The sequence below is a fragment of the Euprymna scolopes genome, chromosome 12, assembly GCF_053919585.1.
Source record: "Euprymna scolopes isolate OS-2025 chromosome 12, ASM5391958v1, whole genome shotgun sequence".
Taxonomy (NCBI): Eukaryota; Metazoa; Mollusca; class Cephalopoda; order Sepiida; family Sepiolidae; genus Euprymna; species Euprymna scolopes.
Window position 1 is genome coordinate 11,174,512 of NC_136493.1, and position 21,237 is coordinate 11,195,748.

General features: G+C 34.1%; 1 protein-coding gene across 3 annotated transcripts in view; it reads right to left on the reverse strand.

Annotated features, from left to right (window-relative positions):
* Positions 1-7,643: 7,643 nt before the first annotated feature.
* Positions 7,644-21,237, reverse strand: part of LOC145291180 (coiled-coil domain-containing protein 93-like) — a 156,346-nt gene continuing 142,752 nt past the window's right edge. For 2 of the 3 annotated variants that reach the window (XM_080136748.1, XM_080136746.1), the window contains 5 exons: positions 20,745-20,827; positions 14,436-14,473; positions 12,468-12,552; positions 9,816-9,929; positions 8,168-8,546 (listed from right to left, as the gene is read on the reverse strand). In XM_080136748.1, coding sequence (XP_079992874.1) covers positions 8,505-8,546; positions 9,816-9,929; positions 12,468-12,552; positions 14,436-14,473; positions 20,745-20,827 — 362 coding nt within the window. In that variant the 3' untranslated portion in view covers positions 8,168-8,504. Of the gene's footprint in view, positions 8,547-9,815; positions 9,930-12,467; positions 12,553-14,435; positions 14,474-20,744; positions 20,828-21,237 lie in introns of all 3 variants that reach the window. The other variant, XM_080136749.1, reaches the window with a different exon arrangement.

Genomic DNA, 21,237 nt, shown 5'->3' on the forward strand with positions numbered 1-21,237 from the left:
TGAAGAAGTGAATCACCCAACGTCTCAGAATGGAACAAGTTAACTTTTATTGAAGTTATAAACCAAGAGGAGGAGGAAGAGTAGGGGAAAAAGAAGGAAGCAAGTTTCTAAGAATCACAAAGATTCTTTTGTTTTACAATTGTAGATAAGAACACACGAAAATTAGATTAGTTTTTTTTTTTTTTACTTTGATGAAAAGAAAATGGTTCTTTATTGGTAAGCTTGTTAATATCAGTAAGCTTGTGAATATTGGTAAGCTTGTTAATATTAATAAATGTGTTAATATTGGTAAACTTGTTAATATTCATAAGCGCGTTAATACTGGTAAACGTTTTAATATTGGTAAGCGCGTTAATATTTAAAAGAAATCTTTCAGATGTATCTTTGCATCACTAGGAGAAGTGTCGTTCATTGGTCAGAATGTTATGCTTAAGTTTGAAGCAGCATTATCATCAGTTTGTTAAGTCTAATTTTTAAATAACATTATCAAAAGTCGTACACATGAATTTCAAATAACATTTTTCATCTTTATTTAATGTATCTCACTCCAGACATGGCATGAAATCTCTTGATGTAAGGAACTAAAATAAAAAAAAAAATCACTTCATAGTCAAAAACTAACCAACGATAAATGTTATATGAATAGATTCCAATTCAGAAAACAGTAATTCTTCCCCCTTTGTCAGAAACATTGCTCATGGAATGTGAGGACTAAAGGATAAAATAAGTGGAAGTGAGTGTTACTCTGGATCACTTAAGTTTGAAATAATGTTTTCATCATTCAATTGTTCTTAAGTTTAAAATAGCATTTCCATTGATTTGTCATGCTTAAGTTTGAAATTATGTATCACTCGACAAAGGTTGTTAAATATTGATTGATATGTTTACTCGTATAAATAGGAGTTAAAATTTATTTGCTTGGGTGAATTTAGAATTATGTTGTCAACAGTTATATGTTTTTGTCAAGGATCACAATGACATTACAGAGTCAACCCTGCCAAAATATAAACTGGATTTTTATGAGGAAGGAAGTGATAATAATTAATCAGTGATGACTAGGGATGTGACAACCGCATATTCTTTTCATTGTATTAACTCTTGAGTATATATATCCTTTAATATCTTATATATTTTTATATAGACTGATGTGGTTCTCGGTTGATGGACTGTATCTTACTATGTCGGATATATACTTGAGAGTCAAAAGAATGAAAAGAATATTCTGTTGTCACAGCCCTAGTGATGATACAAGACAGATGATTAAGAGAGAGAGAGAGAGAGAGAGAGAGAGAGAGAGAGAGAGGAGAGAGAGAGGGAGGGAGCGATGATTGCCAATCTCAGGAGTCTTGTATGACAAAATGTGTTTCTGAGAAGGTTTAATAGAATGTTAAATAAGTAAGCTATGCTCTTATAAAATAACTCTCTGTTTCTTCCTCTTCTGCTTGACCTTTTAGCTCACTGAATGATCAAGATGAATAAATCATTCATCATCTAAAAGATATTCTGTGCTGAATTAATTCAATGAAGATGCTTCCTATTATCATTATCAGGTTATTGTTAATCTTATTATTTAATTCAGACTACCTGTTTTCATCTAGAGTGTTATTTTCACAACGTTCAGTCGCTGTAACTTTCGATTTTTATCTTGTCAAACTCATGAATATTCCTGTCAAATTAGGAAATCTGCGCAAAATTTCGAATGGCACCTTTTATTTAATCCACAAGCGTAGTATGATTTTGTTCCATCAGCTTTAATAAAAGTTCTCAATAATTTGCTATTATATTTTGGGTGTCACCTATATCGAGAACTGAACCTTCAACCTCCAGAAAAGTGTAACTTTTACAACAGAATTTTATCAAGTACTCTATCCACTGTGCCACGGGCCCTTGTGGACAATTCAAGTATGAGTTGTATAGAAAAATTCCCAAGTTCGACAAGATACACTTGAACAAGATGGGAGGTTACATCGACTGGAATGTTGTTAAAATGACACTCAAGATGAGAACAGTAGTTCAAAGAATGCAAATAATATGAGTAACCAATCTCCGTGTCAAAAATTCAGAACCAGGTTGGTATTGTAAACAGGATATGTTTTAGACAAAGATCACGGGAGAAATCATGAGACTTATCCTATCTGGAAATAAGTTTAGATTTGTGAGAAAAAGGTTTGTTTTTTTTTTAATTGCATTTTCACCCCCAAACAAGGCACAGTCTACTTTGATGTAGGGGGCTGCTACCTGGGAAATGTCTAGAACTTGATGGACCTATTAGATTACTGACTCATTTCTTTTTTTAACTCTAATGAGAGACGAGTGGTTGATGCACTAGCATTGATGTGCTAACAAGAATCTTATGTATGAGTAGATGATAACTTTGTGAGCCTCGGGACAATTTTGTTTCTGTAACAGAAAGTCATTCGACATGCTCACCACATTAATTATTCAATGTTTGCAGCGACTGCACATTCACGATGCTTCAACTGGTGCATCTGCATCTCAATACATTACATGTTATAGATCATCTGGACTAAACCATTTTGCAAGTATTAACACAGAGAAAGTGCAGTGGGTCTCTGCAGAAAGTGCAAGTAAAAAATGCGTTTCTTTTAGTGTATAGCACAATGATAAAGAACCCTTTGGAGAAAGGGGGGGGGGAATTATTATTAGAGCTTCCTATATTTAAACGCCTTACACTCGACCTGCCTTGTCCTTTTGAGGGTTAAAAAAAAAGCGTTATAAAAATATTGGCCAATTCCAAACATGTTGTCAATGAGAGTAGATTTATTTGGAGTTAACAGATGTTTATACAGGATGGAATGATAAAAATGTCGCCCTAAAGAAAACAACACTACAGTTTTATTTTAAAACTTTTATTGGAAATATCAATTCCGGTAACTTGATTATGTAGTAGAGCTGACATCTATTCAATGTAGCCGCCTTCAGCCTCAATCACCGCCTTGATACAGGTCCAGAACTGGGAGCATGCCTTTTTCACAAGCGCCAGCGAGAGCCCAGTGAATACTCGGCAGATGGCAGTATTGTGGTGTTGGTTATGCATGACCAAACGAAGTAGGCCATTCAGCGGGTTGAGGTCAGGGGAGGAGGGCAGTGAAAGAAGAGTACTCCTTCTGAAGCCAAGCGCAGATCTCTTTGGACTTGGGCACCGAGTCCTGCTGCCACACTCAGGGTCTTTCAGCGGCCACCTAATTACACCAGGAGATCACCACACTCTTCAGCACACCCTGGTACACTTTGGTGTTGACTTTCAAGCCGACTTCGAAGATGTGAGGTGGCATGATGTTGATGTGGCCCTCACTTGAAACCACAGCAAAGACCATAACCTTCAGCCATCTGTTGCGTTAAGCTGTGCTCTCAAGTGTTGATCCGTCCGGATCTGCATTTTGAGGGGGCTGATATTGATCCTGTTGTCATAACTTGGATCGGGAGAGAGCAGGAATTGTACAGTGGCACATATCCGATCTCGCTCGTTGAACAAGGTGTCACTTTCAGACATGATAGAAGGCTTTTGGGATTTGTACACAACTGGCCAACTAGTAAGATGGTCTGCAACAAAAAAATAAAACTGGTTTTCATCAAATGGAAATGGAATCTTGTCATCTTTTCTAGGGCGGCAACTTTATCATTCCACCTTGGACTGACAATGGATAATGTGGACAATGAAAACTGATATCCTTGTCGTAGACAGTTGCTGTTGGGCTTCCATCTACTTATTCGTATCAACCTACTCAAAATACTACATAGAGTTAGCATCAACAACTTTAGTGTAACTGAATTCATGTGAGAAAGTACATTCAATAAGTAATCCCTGACCCACTATCAGTTCTCTGATCTAACTAAAATTTTTCATGTGCAATGATTTATATCTCTATGGGTTATGTGGTAAAATACATTTCTGAACTAATTGTACATCTAAAGACAACAATAGGTTTTCTATTTTTTGGGACTTTCTTTTTAATATGTAGAAGTATGTTTATGTGTGATGTATATTCATGTGACACTATGGTGTCATGAATGCATGCAGCGAGGCACAAATTGCAGTGAGGAGGGTGTTTGATCAGACAGAATGGTGTGGAGGAGTGCAGAGAAATGCAAAGACTTAGCTAGCAAAATAGGACCAACTGCCGAGCTGTCATTATGAGTTTGTTACATGCAAACAAGACGGCATATTGTCTCAAAAATGGGGACAGAATTGGAATTATCTCCAAGATGGCAGGAGATGTTTGTATTAGAAGGGCCATTTGCTGATAAGAGCTGCATACAGTGCTGGGTGAAGAATCCCAGGAAACTGCCAATAGATATCAATGAGAGCACCCCCACTCCCAGGAAAGATAGAGATGTTGAGTGGTTGAGACAAGGAGAGGCCCTGAGAGGAAGAGAGAAAGGATGTTTTAACTACTCTCCGAGGGAAAGTTGAGGAAAAAAGGTTGGATTCAGAAAAAGAAATTCTAAAAGAATTAGAGTCATAGCTAGCAAACTGAACGGCTGGGCTGGTCAAGTGTTACCGACCTGGGGGCCCTCAGGGCCTGATGTTATGATGTTAACTAGCCTATGTTAATGGGAAATCTGTGACTTTACTTGCCTGGTCATGCATTGTTCACTGCTGTAGCTAGTCACCTCAATTTAGACAGTAGCTGTTGTGAAGTAATGAAATTAATAAATAGTTTGTTATTGTTATAAACTGGAATTCTGTTTGTTTGTGGTGAGGACTCTTCATTTTGCAGCAAGCTGCAAGGATCAGCGGAAGGATTAATGAACCCGGAGACTACACAGAATAGGAGACGATTCAGTCAAGAGGCGAAGTATGCCATCATAGAAACACAATATGTGAAGACGATCAATAGGCCAATTTGTGACGGGACAACATACGATCAAAAGGGCACTGTCATATCAGGTGCAGTTCGACGAGGATACAGACACCCGGTACGGATGCTGCCATTCGGACCAGTTATATTCATAGGAACAAGTTTTAAAAATGGAACTAAAATGACAGAATTTAACAGTTATGATTTAATCAATATTTTGCCCGGAAATGTTAGTTTTTTTTTTACATATATAAATTCTTAGTCTATCTGTTTGTCTGTTTTACTTTTTCTCGGAAATTATTGGTCCAATCTGGGTGAAATTTTGTATGGACCTTTGTTATGATAGAGTACAGCGAACTAAGTATTATGGTATCCAATTGATGCACATTTAGGGATTAATAAGGATGAGTATTTAATGCAGTCACCACAATACCACATTTACTCTAGAAGTTTGGCATAAAGCACTTATTCTAAATCAAAAGGCTATAACTTTTGCCCAGTTTTAACGGGCTTAAAGTCTAGCATATACAGGATGGAAAGTTGTCACCCTAAAGAAAGCAATACTACAGCTTTATTTTATTATTATTGAAAAAAATAAATTCAGGTAACTTAATTATGTAATAAAGCTGATACCTATTCAATACAGATGCCTCCAGCCTCAATCACTGCCTCGATACGGGTCTAGAACTAGGAACATGCTTTTTCCACAAGTGCCAGTGTGAGTTCAGCGAATACTCAGCAGATAGTGGTGATCAAGCTGGCTTTGGTGTTATGGGAGGTCATGTTGGTGATGTTCTTGACATATGACCAAATGAAGTAATCCAGTGGGTTCAGGTTGGGGGCAGTGGAAGAATGATATAAAGTTGCAGCATTCCTCTGAAGCCAAGCGTAGGTCTCTTTGGACTTGTGAACCGGCGCCGAGTCCTGCTGCCACATCCAGGATCTGCCAGCGGCCACCTGATTGCACCAGGAGATCACCACACTCTTCAGCACATCCAAGTATACCTTGGTGTTGACTTTCAAACCAATGGATTTTCAATGGATTTATTTTGGATTTATCTTGTTCTGGATTTTATAGTCTTCTTCGTTGGATTTTTACCATAGCCTTTTTCTCCCCTTTTTCTTGTTTCCTGCTTTCTTAATGCCTCTGAAATTCCTATAAACTGTCTTAAAAAGTATTAAAGCACATTCCAGTTTTATGTTGTTTTTTTTTTAACATGTAAAACAAAACAATTACGACTTTTTTCACTTCACTTCTTTGAGTATTGTCATGTTAAGAACGGTGTTTGGAATACACATCCCAAACATCTCCATGTATAGAACAGATTTTGGAGTAGACAAACCATCTGTTTTTTTGGTGTGTGTGTGTGTGGGGGGGGGGAGAATAATTCCCCAAAATTTATCCATGATAATCATTGTCAGCATACCCACTCACAAATGCTACAAAAAAAAAAAAAAATTGGGGGTGGTGGCAGTGTTGGTAGTAGAGAAGTAAATTTGTTTATGAGTGTGCGTACAACCATGGCAGCCATTGAATTACAGTGCATAATACAGGTCTTTATATCTCTATAAGTACTTGTCTCTGCAAAATTTGAATCAGATTTTCTTAGTCAGCATTGTTGAAAACCTATAACAGTTGTCATTCTTGTCTGCTAAAAAGTGGATATTTTAAGCTGGTTTTAAGCTCATTTGTTGCTGCAAAGTTTCTTTTTGCCTTCTCGATTTGAATCTAACTTTTTAAATTGACGTGAAAACTACAATACTTCAATTAAAAGTCAAATATGAACAGGAAAAATTATAGAGGAAGAAAAGGCAAATCGAATGAGGTATAGGTTGTTTAAACAGTTTCATTCAGTTTAGCTTAAATTTGTGGTTTTTGAAAAAAATGACAAGTGCAGACTTTCTTTTTGGCAGTACTGTATAGTGGTGTGGCAACTTTATCAAAAATGATGAAGAGACTGCAATATTTCTACATATACAGTGGTGTGGTGGTAGACGTCAGAATCCAGAAGAAGTATTAGGGAGGGAAAGGAGTGTGTGGATTGCAGGGTGATTTTTTTTGTGAAATTTTTGTTGGCTGGGGAGTGGGGGTGGGTGAGGCATGCTTTGTAACTATTATAGGAATGTGGGCAAGGGAAAGTTAAGTTTATGTATACATGAATTATTTTCACATTTTATTTCATTGGAAGTTCTCAAATCAAGAGGATCTAACTCTTGATCTTCACATGCAACACACATTCTCGTGTTCCGTTAAAGTTTTCCTTGATTTCTCAAATGTTGAGTTAGTAAAGAAGCAGTGAGTATTAATTTCTCTCTTATTCATTGTTATGTTTTTAATGGTCTCTTAGTCTTACCTGGACAAGAATTCATCTAGTGTGGTGGAGTATCCAATTTAATGTTATTACAAGAAGGAATAGTACTTGGACAAGGAGTACCATTCCATTGTATAAGCCAGTATGTAGCCACAGTATGTAGGTGATCTTATTTGAGCTTCGAATACTATGTTATTTTGATTATTTGTTCAGGGTTTATTTGTAGGGAAAATTATACTCATGTCAGATTGTCCTGACAAACTCCTGTACAGAGATAACTTAGACACTTGAAGATAGCATGTTTAGTAGACATTCAAAAATGTGTGTGTAGGTTAATATTGTTTTGTTATTGTGGAACCGCATAACCAGTAAGTCTCAAAATAACTATGCAGTACATTTTTAATGGTTCCTGATCCAATTATATTAAAAAAAAAAGAAAAAGAAAAGAAAAATTTTTATAATGCACATACCTTTGATAAAACGAAAATATCATATTCAAAAAATCATGTAAATTGATCAAGAAATTTTATTTTTTTACAAACAAAATCATTTTTAAACAATTAATGAAAACTTGTAGGCATTGCAACATAAATATTGCACGTTTTGAATTATTGTTGTGTTATCTCTATTTGTTTCTGGAAATGTTTTTTTTTAATGTGTCGGATGATAGTCATTCTTTGAATATAAAAATTTAATTTTGTTATTTAAAAGTAAAACTACTTTATCACCTTATTTGATTAAAATGTTTTATTTTTGTGAAAAAAAAAACAAAATGTAATCAGCAGAAATTGTTGGGTTGTTTTGAATTTAATACATAATTAGAAGGTATTTTTTAATGTCAAATTTCTCTTTTCTAACACTTTTGTCATAAGACAAATTTAAACTTGTCAGTCGCAAACAAAACAATATTGTAATGTATTCCGTGTGAAGTTTTGAAAGCTATTACACTATATATATATATATATATATATATATATATATATATATATATATATATACACACACAAAAAAAATTAGGGGATTTTTTTTGTGTGGAATGTCTACTTCATATTTATATATATATATATATATAGGGTTTGTCATAAGTAATTATATAATATTTTTCACCAGATTTGATCTTTCTTGATTTTTTTTTCATCAACACAGCAAACTTTGTACATATATCAGCTGAATATATTTTCAAATACACATAACAATAATAAATGAGGTATTAAACCACATTTATTATTTGTTATACATTTATAAAATCTAAATGATATAAGCAATGCAGATATACATTTGTCTTATTTCTTGCTGATTATCGCATTCTTCCTGGAACCGTTTTTCGGAGTGATAGCAGCAGGTGAGCCTTAATATTTAATGTCCCACATCATCTCAATTTCGACATCAAGATTTCATTTTTACGACATTCCTGAAAAAAAAAAAAAAAGAATTGATAAAATCTTTAAAATATATTTGTAATTTTTATCGACAGAATTAAAAAATAATCTCACATATCTTCCACTCTATAATGTGTATTTATTTTATATATGTACGAGCATAGATACCCGGCATTGTCCGGGTCGACATGAAGTTCGGTTTGAACACAGCTGCTATACTAAGGATATTGAGCACTTTCATTGATACCCTCACAACAATTTAAAAAATAAAAACGGAATTGTCCCAAAAAAGATATTTTGGCAGAAGGGATATGGAGAGAAGCTATTCTCCGGATATTGAGCACTTTTTGTTGCCTGTGTGCTGGAATCCCCCCCCCCCCAAAAAAAAGGTGGAGAGAGGTGGTATACTTGAGCAACCCCCCCAGAAAAAAACAAGTATAAATGAATCAAAATAGCAGCAAATACCCGAGCAACCGCAAAAAAATAGAAAATTAGCCGTAGTAGGCAGGCTCAAACCTGTAATGAGAAAAAGGTAAAGGCGGTGAAAAAAAGCAAACACAGAACGATGACTTATGATGTCATGAGCCTTCAAAATAACGTTTTATAAACGTACATTCAGAGGGATACAAAGAGAAGCTATTCTTTGGATACTGAGCACTTTTTGTTACCTGTGCACTGGAACCCTATTATATTAAATATAGCCCACATTACAACCCCTTATGCTTAATAGCTGTGTTACAAAAATTCATAATCATTGGTTAACTGGTTTAGGAGTGAATCCTATATATGGAAATATATTAACAGGTACACATAACTACCTGATGTTGCCCGTTGATGATGTTTTTATTAAAACTTCTATTTTTTTTCTATTTCCTCTCTTTCACCCTCCATTTCCCACACCCCTTCTTTCTTCTTCACCCAGCCCATTCTTCTCTCTGGACACACACACACACACACAACTCATTTTCATAGATTAAAGAATGAGTCAGCATAAAAAAATGATTTGTTAGTAAAAAATCAGAGTTACTTCTCTTTAGTTAGTACATGATATGATTGGAAAACTTACCCTCCCACCCCACCCAGACGAAATTTGTGCCAGTTTAGAATCAAAGAATGAATAATATCTTCTTAATTTTAGATATTATTCATCCAGGGCAATACTGATCAAGAAAATACCAACCTTGTGGATGTTTGTTTTGTAGTTTTACTTTCACTCGAACATGCACACATACACACAACTGTCCTTTATGTTATAGATTATGACTTACTTTTAGTGATGATTTTGGAAAAATGTTACTTACATCTTGGAAATCTTTGATGGTCTTAAAGTAGAGACGTTGATTTTCAATCAGTGACAAATATTCATCATTATATTGATCTCTCTTCATCTTCTCTTCTTGTTTCTTCTTCTCCATCTGACATGATAAAAATCATAAGAATTAGAGGGTTACTAATGCTACTAATGCTTATTTTAGAGTCATAATAAATTATAATAAATAATTGATTTAAATATTCTATAGCAGGGTTTCCCAAGCAGGGTTCATGGAATCTTGAAGTTCCTTAACCCTACCAGACTTGAGCTACTGAACCTAATTTGCCTGTCCTCCTGGGCAAAATTGTGACATCCAGATCTAGAGCTGTAAAATTGCGACTCCATCCCTCATCAACCACACCAGAATCTCCCTTATCACCGGGTTGAGTGACATGTCCCTACTTTGAACACTCAATTTTGATCTAGGCCCACTTGCATCATCAGAATTATCATCACTTTCCCTTCATCGATATATTCATCATCACTAGCGTTACTTGATTCAGAAACAAACTCCTGATCAAATTTGCCTTCGTCTGAATCAGAATTTGTCACTTTATCCAACACTTGTTGCACCGTGAAATTCCTTGGTCTTGCTCTTTTACTTGTCAAAGTTCTTGATTCGTCATTAGCTCACTTCATGGCTACCTTAGTCGACAAAAAACTCACAACTCCACCAAAACAAAGGAAGGCATTTGCAGAACATTAGGCTTGCGCTAAATCAAAGTAAGCAGCGATTGGGTAGCTATTTTTAGCTATTTTTAGGTCCTCACAACAAAAACACATGGTTGGAAAAATACCGGTTTAGCGGTAACTTGGTATATAGCATTTTCGGAAATTACCAGTATATCGGTAACTGTCTAGTAGGGTTAAGAGCTTGCCAAAAAATTCCCTCAAGAAATATTGATAAATAGACAGATTATTATACTTTTGCACAGTTTTGTTGATGTTTTTTAACTTAAGTTTCTTATACATGTATGGAATTGTGAATAAACTGCGGAAAAAGATAGAGTTATGTGTTTGAACTAGTTGACAGAAAAATTTGTTGATTTTATAAAAAGTTGTTAATAAATTTGAGAAATACATTTTTTTTTAAATCTAAACCGTTTATAAAAAGAAAACTAGTGTTTGCATGAAGGAGAAATAAATAGGATTGTAAAATACTTTCTTTTATAGGCGTCACTTATTGGAACAGTTCCATGATGATAAAAAAGGTTGGGAAACTTTTATAGGTTATAATAGACATGTATATAGAATATAAAGAAAGACAATTCGCTTGTGGGCCTAGGAATTATAGAGTGATATCCCTTAATTATTAAATAACAAAAGAACAGATTTTTTTTTATTTCTGGAAACTAAAAGTATAATTTCAGACAATGCGGCAAATATAGAAATCGATATCTCTTGGATGCTGAAGTGATTAAACATCACGTCAGTAAAACTATTTTGACATACTTTTCATAAATGTTTAAACACTATTGCTGCCAGGTTGAATAAGACTTTCAGAATGGCTCAACTAAAATGTAATTTACTTATGCATAATACATACATGTTTCTATCTCTATTCATATACACATGTATTTCAATTGGCACAATAAGTGCATTTTTTGTGGAAGTTGAAGTTTCTTACAATTGGGAGTCCTTATGATTGACATGGTTTGCATGGGGAAACACACAGAATTGAAGGCAGTTTGATTGGAAAAAAATGTGTTGCCAATTGGGTTTGATCCTAGCTGAGTTTGACAGATGTTTATAAAATCAAGGTGGGTGTTTCAGATAAGACAAAAGTGAAACCACCTCGTCTGATATCAGAATTTGCAAATTTAATAACATTTGTTTTTCTTGTTGATAGCTATTCATATTTCTCTCTCTCGTTTTTGTCACTACGAGAGAGAAGATCTAAGCAGCTTCAATTTTGACACGGTCCAACAACTATCAAGTTATTTTATGTTGCTTTGGAAGCTGAAATGTAAAAATAAATCATATATTTTTATAAAATGCCTGTCTGCACCTCCTAAGTGTTCAATTTTAGCTGATAGTCCCAACCTAAATAATTCTGTGGGGAGAATTAATGCTGCAGAAATCTTATCAAAGATCTGCCAACCAAACCAGAACAGAATGTAACTATTGTTTACCCCTTGGGGAGTTGGTCATGCTGTGCCAAAGATGTAACAGCTCTTCCATAAAACGTTCCCACAACATGGAAGCACCAAATTACAGCCCCCGGCTATAAGCTCCTTGACAAACAATCAAGTTATATTTATGTAGCTTTTTATTTTATTATTACAAACTATGTGAGAAAAAATATGCGTGACATATTAGAGACTTTGTGTTAATAGCAATTAAGTCAACTAGTGTGGATTTTGACAAGGGCCACACAGTGCATGTCAAGATAACCTTAATCTGCAAAAAAACAAACAAAAAACAATCATTTATTGGGTTGAATCAAAGATTACTGACATATAAAGGTCAAAGCTAAACAGCATGGACAAAACAAAGATTTTACCAAGACATATAAATATAATATATAAAATATTTGTAGTTTACAAAGTAAAAAAAAAAAAAATGGAAAATAGAATTCTAAAAAAATGGTAAATAAAAATATGAATTTAAAAATTTCAATAACAAAAAATGAACTTGTTACCTTCAATCGGTTTTGTTTGACGCCTTCAACAATTTGTTCCATTTGACGCAAAAACTGTTCTTTGGTGCTAGGCGAAGCCATTGCACTGGAAAATTAAAATTTTATAATTAGATTCTTGAAATTTACACATTTTTGTAGAACTAATTCAGTTCCTATGTCTATTTTATTCTTGTCTGCGTATTTGATAATGCTATTAGTAATTGAAATTGCGGCTCTAAAAAAATATTTGTTCTTGTCAAGAATTTTCCCTACATTAAAAAATACACAAAGAAAAATCTGTATAATGCACGCACACATGATGAAATAAAAATAACATATTCCAAAAATCAGATAAATTGATCAAATAGTTATATTTTTATAAAGAAAATCGTTTTTAAGTGATTAATAGGAATTCATAGGCATTACAACATAAATCTATTAAGTATGAATTATTGTTGTATTATCTCTTGTTTCTTCAGATCATTTTCAAGATGTAAAACAGTCTTTCCTCTCATAAAATTTGCTTTTCTTATTTAAATATAAAATTACATGATCAATTTATTTGATTTTTGGAATATGATATTTTTGTTTTATCACATATATGTACATCATACAGATTTTTCTTTATTTTTTTAATTTTTTAATATAGGTGAATTCTGGACAAGAACTGAAATATTTCAAGTTTCGATTTTCATTCAGCAAAGAATCAATAAGGAAACCGATTTATTCTTGATTTGTTTTTTTTTTCTTTTTTTGGACATTTTTCATTTTAAGCAAGGATATCATTTGAATTTTTTTATAAAAAAAAATTTTTTTTTAAATGAAAGAAATTAGAAATTATATGAAATTTTAAAAAACTTGTCATTTTAATTAAGACTTTAAATGAAATCATTGTTTAAAACTAGAGATACTAGTTATTTTGGATGTGTCGTCTTCATCTAGTTTTTGTATTTAAGTGGGGATGATCCCAGGATGGGCAACATTAGTTAATGTCTCACACCTGTTATCCATGCAGTCGAGTTTAAAGTATTATTAGCCAGGTTGCATAAATATATATTGCTGTTTTTGTTTTTTATTATTATTTTTCACATTTTATAATATTCAATTTTTGGAGCGGGACCCAAAGGATCTATTCAATGTAGTTTCTGTAGTAAAACAATAACAGTAAACGTGCATAGATTTAAACAATATTGGGAAATGTTGCATCCATCCACTAGTATCCAATATTCTGACGAGTTAATTTTGCCAACTCTTGTATCATCTTGTCTAATGATATTGTTTTCTAACTTTTGAATTGAAAGCCATGTTTAATTTCATAAGAGTTTCTGATGGGTAGCTAATCTGTACAAGTCCTGGAGATGAAAAAGAGTTTTCAGTGGGTAGCTAATTTGTACGAATCTTGAACTTTAAAATTTGCCAGACAAAGACCAAAATCTTTCTTGTGTGGACACAAAAAATTATGTGAGGGAATTTTAAAAGATCCAATATTTTTATGGAGTAATTGTTCCTGACTGGTTGCTAGCAAAATGTGGCTCCATTTGATTGGTCAGTTCATATTGCCAGTGTCTATAAGTATTACCTTCCAATTTTCTTTATACCTTCTTCTAATATCAAAATATTGCAATACTAACCATTTGATAATATTGCTTTTACCACATCTTGAATGTTTATATATCTTAATAACAATAAAATGAATAGATAGACCATATTTGAGTGCGACCTGAAGAAATTCCTTTTCATTATCTATTTCACTATGATGTAAGGGAGGCTTCCACGTATGATCAATCTTCACTTTATAATGCTAAGTGGCATCAAGTACTATTTATTTAATCTTTGATATGAATTAACCAAGGATTGAACCTTGGTCTCCAAACCCATTAATAAAAAAAACTCAAATCAAATGAGTTGATTGAATAACATGTAGGTGTTCAAAAATGCCAACAAATTTCAGACGATTAAAAAAAATAAAAATATTGAATGATAACTTACGCGCTAAAGTTTTCATGAATAGAGTTGAGCAGATTCACCTATGAAAAATGAAAACAAATAAAATTAATTTATAGGGAGCAATCTTTTTATGAATACTGACATGTATTAAGATCACCCTGAATGACAATAATATAGGATGCACCAAATGTTAGAAATGGAAGAGTAGATAGGTTCCGCTTATTGCTCGATTAGTTGGACACAGAAATATAATCACAGAGAAAATTCAGATTCTCAGTGTTTGGCTTTGTTTCCCGATTATGGGCAGTGAACGCTGTCCTACCCTCTCTTTTTCTTTATCTATAAAACACAGGGATACTTGTTTGTTAATTTTGTTCTGACAGGTTGAAGATACAAGTTTGGCAGCTTGCCTGGCTGCTGTTTTTAACTGGTAGTACAAAATCCCTAACTCTTAAGCTGCACTATCAACAGATGTATAATACTGGGATAACTGCTGTGCCATTTCATGCATGAAAAGGGATTGAACTTACCTCAGATTCGCATTTTTGAAGTGATAAACCCATAGAAACGGATTCGGCTAATACTTTATGTGCATTTTGTTTTTGACATTCAATGCACTTTTGCATCACACAAACCACCCCTAAATGTAATGTAAAAAAACACTTAATGCAATGTTGCATCCCTATGCTTGTTTTACATGTACTTGAATTGAATGTGCACTGATGAACTCATACCACTTGTACCCCTTCAACTCCTGACTAAGCTAACAAGCAGCAAAATCCAACCTCTTCACTGTTGAAGTTCCTAGATACTGGAAAGCCTTGTACTTTAATAGGTTTTTCCCTCAAACTGCTAGACTTTGAAATTTCCTACCTGCTTCCTGCTTCTCTGACTGTACTAACATACAGAAGTTTAAATGAAATGTGGATAAACATCTTGCTACTCAACTCCCCCTACTCCCCGGTTAGACATAATCCTAAATAGTAACCTCTTGGGTCTAAGTGGCAATACCTTGTTTGGAGTGAAGCAAAGCAAAAAAAAAACCAAAAACATCTTGCTGCCTAACTCCCCACTAAGATTGCCACTTAAAAATCTGATCCCTATCATAGTAGCCCATTATGTTGCCATGGCAATATGCCTTGTTTTATTCTTGTAAAACAACACCTGCAAGAATTTTTGCAAATGCACATTAAAAATATTATTCTTTTAATATGCAGTGTAGAACTATGCTGTGAATCAATTCTTTGACTCCATCAGATTATCTGGACCGTGACTCATCACATAAACAGCTAAAGTTTTGTTGTATTAATGTCACATAGTAGTACTAGATGTCATACAGATGTTGTTTTCTTTCTTTTTATTTTCTTTTGCAACTGTCTTTTGCTTTTTAATAACAATGGTTATGAAAATTATTAATAAATAGCGGGGGTACCCGGCCTTGTCAGGTTCTAAAATACGATTAAATATATTTTAATTCGTGCAGATTTCGTATTTATTATTACACAGCCAATTTTCTATTGATGATTATATTGTACCTAATATATAGTAGTGATTTCAAAAGTTAAAAAAAAAAAAAAAGACTTGGGTGCCATTGGCTAGAATTGAAACCAAAACATTTAGGGCTCCAGTCACGTTTTCTACCGATGTAATTATTAAGGGATAAGTAAGAAAGATTTAATATTAAACAATTTGAAAAAATTAATTGAATTCGGCCATGCGCAGAAACGGCAAACTGAAATGATCAGTTTGCATTTCAACTTGATGATAAATGTCTGTACGCGATATTCATCCATCCAAACAAAGATTTTACTCGTTATAAATCATCCTTGGTGTATGATTACTATTTCCTGTTAATTTCAGTGTTATGTGATTAGTAGTTTAATAATTTATCCGTTAAATATTTACACACAGACAAACAGGCAGACACATATACATACATCTGCTGTTGTATTTATATATATAACTAGCAAAAGTACCCATCGTTGACTGGGTTCAAAAACAGCCTACAGAAAATGGACTCTGATTTATTAAAGTATGATAGGTTATGAAAAGGAAGGGTTGTAAATTTGGGTTGAATTTGGGGGTATCAAAACCAAAGCAAAATATGATGAAAGTAAAAATAAAATAGATAAACTCCATAATTTATTATACCATACCTGTTCATACTGAAACACTTATCACAATATTCTGTGGATCTATATTAAAAAACCTTGTTAAACTTTGTGACATATTTATATTCTATGGAGGTCACGCGCGAACGAACACCCCATAATTTTATTATACCATATTTCTTCAAACTGAAACATAATTATCAAAGTATACTTACACAGATAGATATGAAAAGTCTTTATTAAAGTTTGTGCCTATTTCCATTCTATGGAGGGCAGGCGCGAACGCAACCCCCACAATTTTATTATACCATCCCTATTTAAGTTAAAACATACTTATCAAAGTATTATTATGTACATCTATATCAAAAACACTTGTAAACGTTTTTTTTTAATTTTCAAAATTTTTTATTTCCATACTTTGTGGACCAGGTGCAAACGCAGACCCCACAATTTTAATGAACCACCGTTTTTCCAGATCAAACATACCCATTCCTGTGTCTCGATACATCTTCTATCTATATGTAATCAGTTTTTTTAAAATAGTCAACCATATAGGAGCCTATTCGTGACCAGACACACACACAGCTTTATATTATAGATATTAAGCTGAGAAGACAGTTCTTGCAGAATTTTTAATTTTAAATGATTTATTTTCAAATGAATTTTCATTTAGAATACGTTTACTTTATTTATCATTTAAAGAGCGTTTTTTGCTTTATTTAATCGTTTAAATTACAATCGTTTTAAAACAATTATGTCTTCTTTTCAGAATGTTGAATACAAGACGAAAAAAAACCAAATTCACACAATTTTCTTATTTCAATTCAAGCTAGGCCGAAAAGCTGCTAAAACAGCTTGCGATATCAACAAAGCATTTGGCCCAGGAACTACTACTAAATGCACAGCACAATGGTGGTTTAAGAAATTTTGTGGTGGTAACAAGAGTTTCGAAGATGATGAGCGTAATGGTTGGTCATCGGATGTTGACAACGATCAATTAAGAGCCTTAATTGAAGCCAATCCACCCACAATTGTTCAAGAACTTGCTTCTGAATTAGACATAACATATACAACGATTTCCAAGCACTTGTGAGAGATTGGAAAGACAAAAAAACTTGATAAATGAATACCTTACCAATTCAACGACGACCAAAAGAAACGCTGTTATGAAGTGTCATCTTCCCTTTTACCCAACAAGAACAACCCGTTTCTTAACTGGGTTGTGAGTTGCAATAAAAAGTGGGTTCTTCATGACAACCAGCGATGCTCAACTCAGTGGTTAGATGGCAATGAAGCTCCACAACACTTCCCAAACCCAGAGTTGCACCAAAAGAAGGTCATGCTGATTGCTTGATGGTCTGCAACTGGTCTCATCCATTAGAGTTTTTTGAAACCATTATAGTGGAGAATTACTGTCAACAAATGGATGAAATGCATCAGAAACTTCGACAACAACACCCAGCATTAGTCAACAGAAAAAGCCCAATTCTCCTACGAATTAGGCTACGACAGTCTGCCTCATCCACCATACTCTCCAGACCTCTTACCTACTGACTACTACTTTTTCCAGCATCTCGACAACTGTTAGAAATGCTTAAAAAACCTAAGCGATATCAAAAATGCCTTCAGCAATTTCATCACCAACAGAACACAAGATTTTTACGTTACTGGCATAAATACATTTATTTTGCGTTCGCAAAAGTGTGTTGATTTTGATGGTGCTTATTTCGATCAATAAATTTTTGCTTGAGCCAAGACATGCTCATCTGAATTTAAAACTTAAAACCGCAAGAACTTTCTTGTCAACCTGATAGCACACAATCACTTGGGGTTTACGAATCCCAGCCAATCTCAAGTTGAGGAAAAGAATGCCGTCTTAAACAGATCCGCTTCCCTTTGTGATTCAAAATTAAGATAAAGATTTTATCAGCTTATTTGCTTATTAACTATGCATCATTGGAGACTTCTTGTTTGTCATGCAGCATCTGGAACACACAGTTCTAATTTTAATCTTTAATAAAATTTCTAATGAAATATCCACTTCATCTTAAAGGTACTTGGTTTGGTTTTATGGCATATCAACCCTTTTTGAGTTAATGTCAAATCTAGTCATTTTAGGAAAAGGTTTATGCTTCAAGTTCTTTATATTGTCAAATATTTATTCATAATGTTTGACCTGATTGTTCTGTAGTGAAAAATTGTTTTTGCTTTCGACTTTGTAGAACATGATTGAATTTTGCAAAGGGAAAAGAAAAAAAAAACATCAATATTTGATAAATTTTAGGTTGGAATCGTCAAGCAGCCTAATCTGGGTCCATGCCAAAAATTGGAGGTTTTAAAAAATAATAAGATGTGGTTAGAAAGAATGGTATTTCAGCTGAGTAATGCTAGTTAATCCATATAGGATGCATAAATTAACTCTAAATTCTTGGAAACACTTATTAAGTAAAGGCAAACAAAACTTAATAAAATCGCTTCCCTCCATCCCAATTTGGGTTGTGAGATTTTCGGAAGTATTTAACCACAAACGAAGAGACAATCATCATCATCATCATCATCATAAATCATCAGCAACAGCACACCTCTTAGGGGTCCTGGATATGCCTTTAAACTATATCCGATGGCAAGGCCCCAGCTTGCGGGCTTTGGGGAGTGTGGAACCACCCTTTAATTACCATTGCTCCCAGGTCCACTCTAACTCGGAGTGGTAGTACCTGTTAGGGTCCCAACTATTGTACCCAAACGAACATTCTTTATCATGCTTAAGAACATACACTGACACACACCCACGAAAACACATTAATACACTGAAGACTTTGCCCTTTCTTTTTCTTTTAATCGGCTTCCATTGCCATGTTTCTTTTCATGTTATACTTATGACCTTAGTATTTTGTTATCTTCCTCCTTTTTCTTCTTTTCAGGTTTAACAGTTCCATTTTCTAGATATGTAACTGTAGGAATTCCATAATCAAAGTTAAGCGTCATCGACCAACAAAAATCCTTTAAAACTTAAGCACTTTCCATTATTAACGATTACTACATTTTCCGGTTCTGGATATGACCTTAAACTATATCCGATGGCAAGGCCCCAGCTTGCCGGCTTTGGGGAGTGTGGAGCCACCCTTAAATTACCATTGCTCCCAGGTCCACTCTGACCTGGAGTGGTAGTACCTGTTAGGGTCCCAACTATGAGTTAAATAGAAACCGACTTAAAAACCCCCCAAATATATTCTATTAAAAAATTGTTCTTAAAAATCATTGGATTCAGCATTAAATAACCTGAAAAGGGTTGATATGCCAAAAAACAAAAACAACCAACCAACCAACACCTCTTAGGTCCAACTTTTTCTTTAACATATAGTGTCAGAACTATGCCATCTGAAACTCTGCTTCTTGGCCAAGTCAGTCATGGCAAACAGGTCTGACACTCAATGGTGTTAGTTACAATCTTGCTGAAAAGTCTTGGATGAAAATTCAAGAAAATTCAACATTCCGATCCATTGTAATAAGAGGGATGTCATGGTGGCTCAATGGTTAATGATACAAACTGACAACCTGAATGTGCCAAGTTTGAACCCAGCTCAATCCACAAACCCTTTCACTTAAGAACGTTGGCAACCTTCACGTGATCCATCCTGAAAGTAACCAATATCTTTCTAGAAAGAATTCCTAGAATGATACTGGGAAAATGAATATCAACAAAATCATCATCATCATCATGAATGATGCTAAAGAAACAAATGCCAACAATAACCATCTGATTCATTTGAAATAAATGAATCAGATGATGCTCAACAAAAACAACATGCTGCTTGTCAGATTTGGGGGGGGGGTATTTACGTCGAGGGGATAGAAGGGCTTGAAGTTCATCGGAGAACCTACCATTAAAATACTTGTAAAACAAGCAAAGTGATGCAATATTTCGTCGCTGACAGTGTGGAACCTATTAAATTGGTGACTCTCTTTTGAACCCTGTCTAAGAGTGAGAGACTAGTAGCAGATGCACCAGCCCAAATGTGACAACAATACTCCATACATGAGCAAATAGTGGCCTTGTAGAGGTATAGGATACTTTCAAGCATAAGTAATGCAGCAGCCTTGGCAATATCCTCAATGTATCTGTTTTAACTCATGTTCCCTGTGATATGCGATGTATCAAAAATTTAAAAATCCTCTCCTGAAATCAAATTGAATTTCATGTAGTATAAATGATTCTGATGAAGGCTGGTTATAAACTCACCTCTTTGTTCAGATAAAGTTTTGTATCATCCAATGTGTTGTACAAAGTGTAGAACTGCTTTGTTTCTTTGTGTTTGGCTGCGACTGAAGAAAATAAAATTATATTTAAATGATTGTATTTCATTTTAAAATGAGGATTTGTATTAGTTGGGATGTTTAACTAAGGAAAAAAGGGTTAGCTCTGTATTGTAAGAAAAAAAAACAGTGCAAGGGAGTAAGAATGAAAAGCTGTCACATGGAGAAATCGAAAAATCAGCCCTAGCAGATCATATATGGAAAGAAAAAGGCACCTATTCCACAAGGTGGGATGACGTTAAAATACTAGACATATAAGAAAGATGGAGGATCAGAAAACTCAAGGAAGCAGCACATATGGTAGACAGTAATACCCTAAGTCATCCAAGTATCGAATTTAACCACATTTGAAATCTATTAATTACAAATTTGCATAAGGAAAATAAGAAAAAAAAAATAACCAAAAAAATATACCCAGC